Here is a 1,665-nt window from a genome sequence, read left to right on the forward strand (position 1 = left end):
TTAATGAGATCCTTGGAGGATGAAGCAATTTAATAAAAACTTTCCACAGATTCAAACAGTTCACTTCTGAATTTTGTAGATGAACACACACCAGGTGCATGTCAGGGTCAGCTATCTGTGAATTGGTAAGACACTCAGTACTGTTCTGAGCGGGTTAGTATTTTCATGTAAGTGAAAGTTTAAAAAATGTAATTCATGTTTGCTTGTTATAAAATCTGCCTGTTTTATTACTCAGCATTTAGTTTTAGATAACATTAATGGAGGATGAGTTAAATGTAACATATATAACTCTTGATGGGTATGTGGATTTACAGAAATACAGATATCTTTATTTTCTGATTATGTTCACGGTATATATGCTGATATTATGCTGTAATTCTTCTATCGTGTATCTCATATGGACAAAAAAAACCCTGCATGAGCCTATGTACGTTTTCATTGCTGCTTTGTTACTAAACTGTGTCATTTTCACCACTGTTGTCTATCCAAAGCTGTTGGTTGACCTTTTATCTGAAAAACAGATTATATCTTATTCAGCCTGCCTCCTTCAGTTTCATGCATTTTACTCTCCAGGCAGTTCAGAGTTCTTACTGTTGTCAGGCATGGCCTATGACAGGTATGTCTCTATATGTAAACCTCTGCAATATCCAACTATCATGACAAAAACCACAGTGAGTATTATCCTGTTTTTTGCTTGGCTTATACCTGCCAGTCATATTGCACTCCCAACAATACTGAGTGCTCAAGCAAAACTGTGTCACTTTACTTTACCAGGAATATTTTGTAACAATGCAATTTACAGACTTCAGTGTGCACAGTCAAAAGTAATTTCTATATATGGTGTTATTGCTTTGATTGATCTCGCAATTCTGCCCTTGCTTTTCATAGTTTTTACATACACAAAGATATTTGTTATAGCCTATCGAAGTTGTAAAGAAGTCAGAAAAAAAGCTGCAGATACCTGTTTACCTCATCTGCTGGTCTTAATTAGTTTCTCCTGTTTGAGTGCGTATGACATCAGTATAGCTCGACTGGAATCTAATTTTCCAAAAACTGCACGCTTCATAATGATGTTACAAATAGTTTTGTATCATCCTTTGCTTAATCCACTCATATACGGGCTCAAAATGAAGGAAATTTCTAAACACCTCAAAAGGTTGTTCTGTCCAGCCAAAAAGTTTTGATGTATTATCACTGATTATTGACGTACAGTCATTTCTTCTGAAATAATGATGCAGAGATGTGAGTTTTTGAAAGGTATTTCTATATACACACTTATTTCCATCACAAACAGTAAAGAGTCCCTTTTATGAAAATGGCAAACAATGACCTCAGCTTGAACAATCCAACTCCAAATTTCTGTGGTTAATTTAAAAAAAAAATTCTACATTATCAGATCATCACAACTTGCATTTAGACTGTTCTCTGTATTTTATTTTACTGTACATGAATTTAAGAAGCAAACCTGAACCCTGTTTACACGTAATAACATTCATATTTGTATCATTGGATCAGGGTGTATTGGTCAAGTTAAATATTGAAATTCAGCATATAATATATATATTGTATAAATGCAGACAGCTAATGTGTTAACACAACACTGAGAGTGTGTACATGCATGTGTTTCAGAAATGGTTCTCTTGTTTTATTGCACATCACAAATTG

General features: G+C 34.1%; 1 protein-coding gene across 1 annotated transcript; it reads left to right on the top strand.

Moving 5' to 3' along the window:
• The first annotated feature begins 257 nt into the window (after window positions 1–257).
• On the top strand, window positions 258–1,184 carry LOC125899296 (olfactory receptor-like protein OLF4). Its single transcript, XM_049593483.1, has one exon. The coding sequence runs from the start codon at window positions 258–260 to the stop codon at window positions 1,182–1,184; it is 927 nt and encodes a 308-aa protein (XP_049449440.1).
• Window positions 1,185–1,665: the final 481 nt, after the last annotated feature.

Source organism: Epinephelus fuscoguttatus, linkage group LG13 (assembly GCF_011397635.1).
Source record: "Epinephelus fuscoguttatus linkage group LG13, E.fuscoguttatus.final_Chr_v1".
NCBI lineage: Eukaryota > Metazoa > Chordata > Actinopteri > Perciformes > Serranidae > Epinephelus > Epinephelus fuscoguttatus.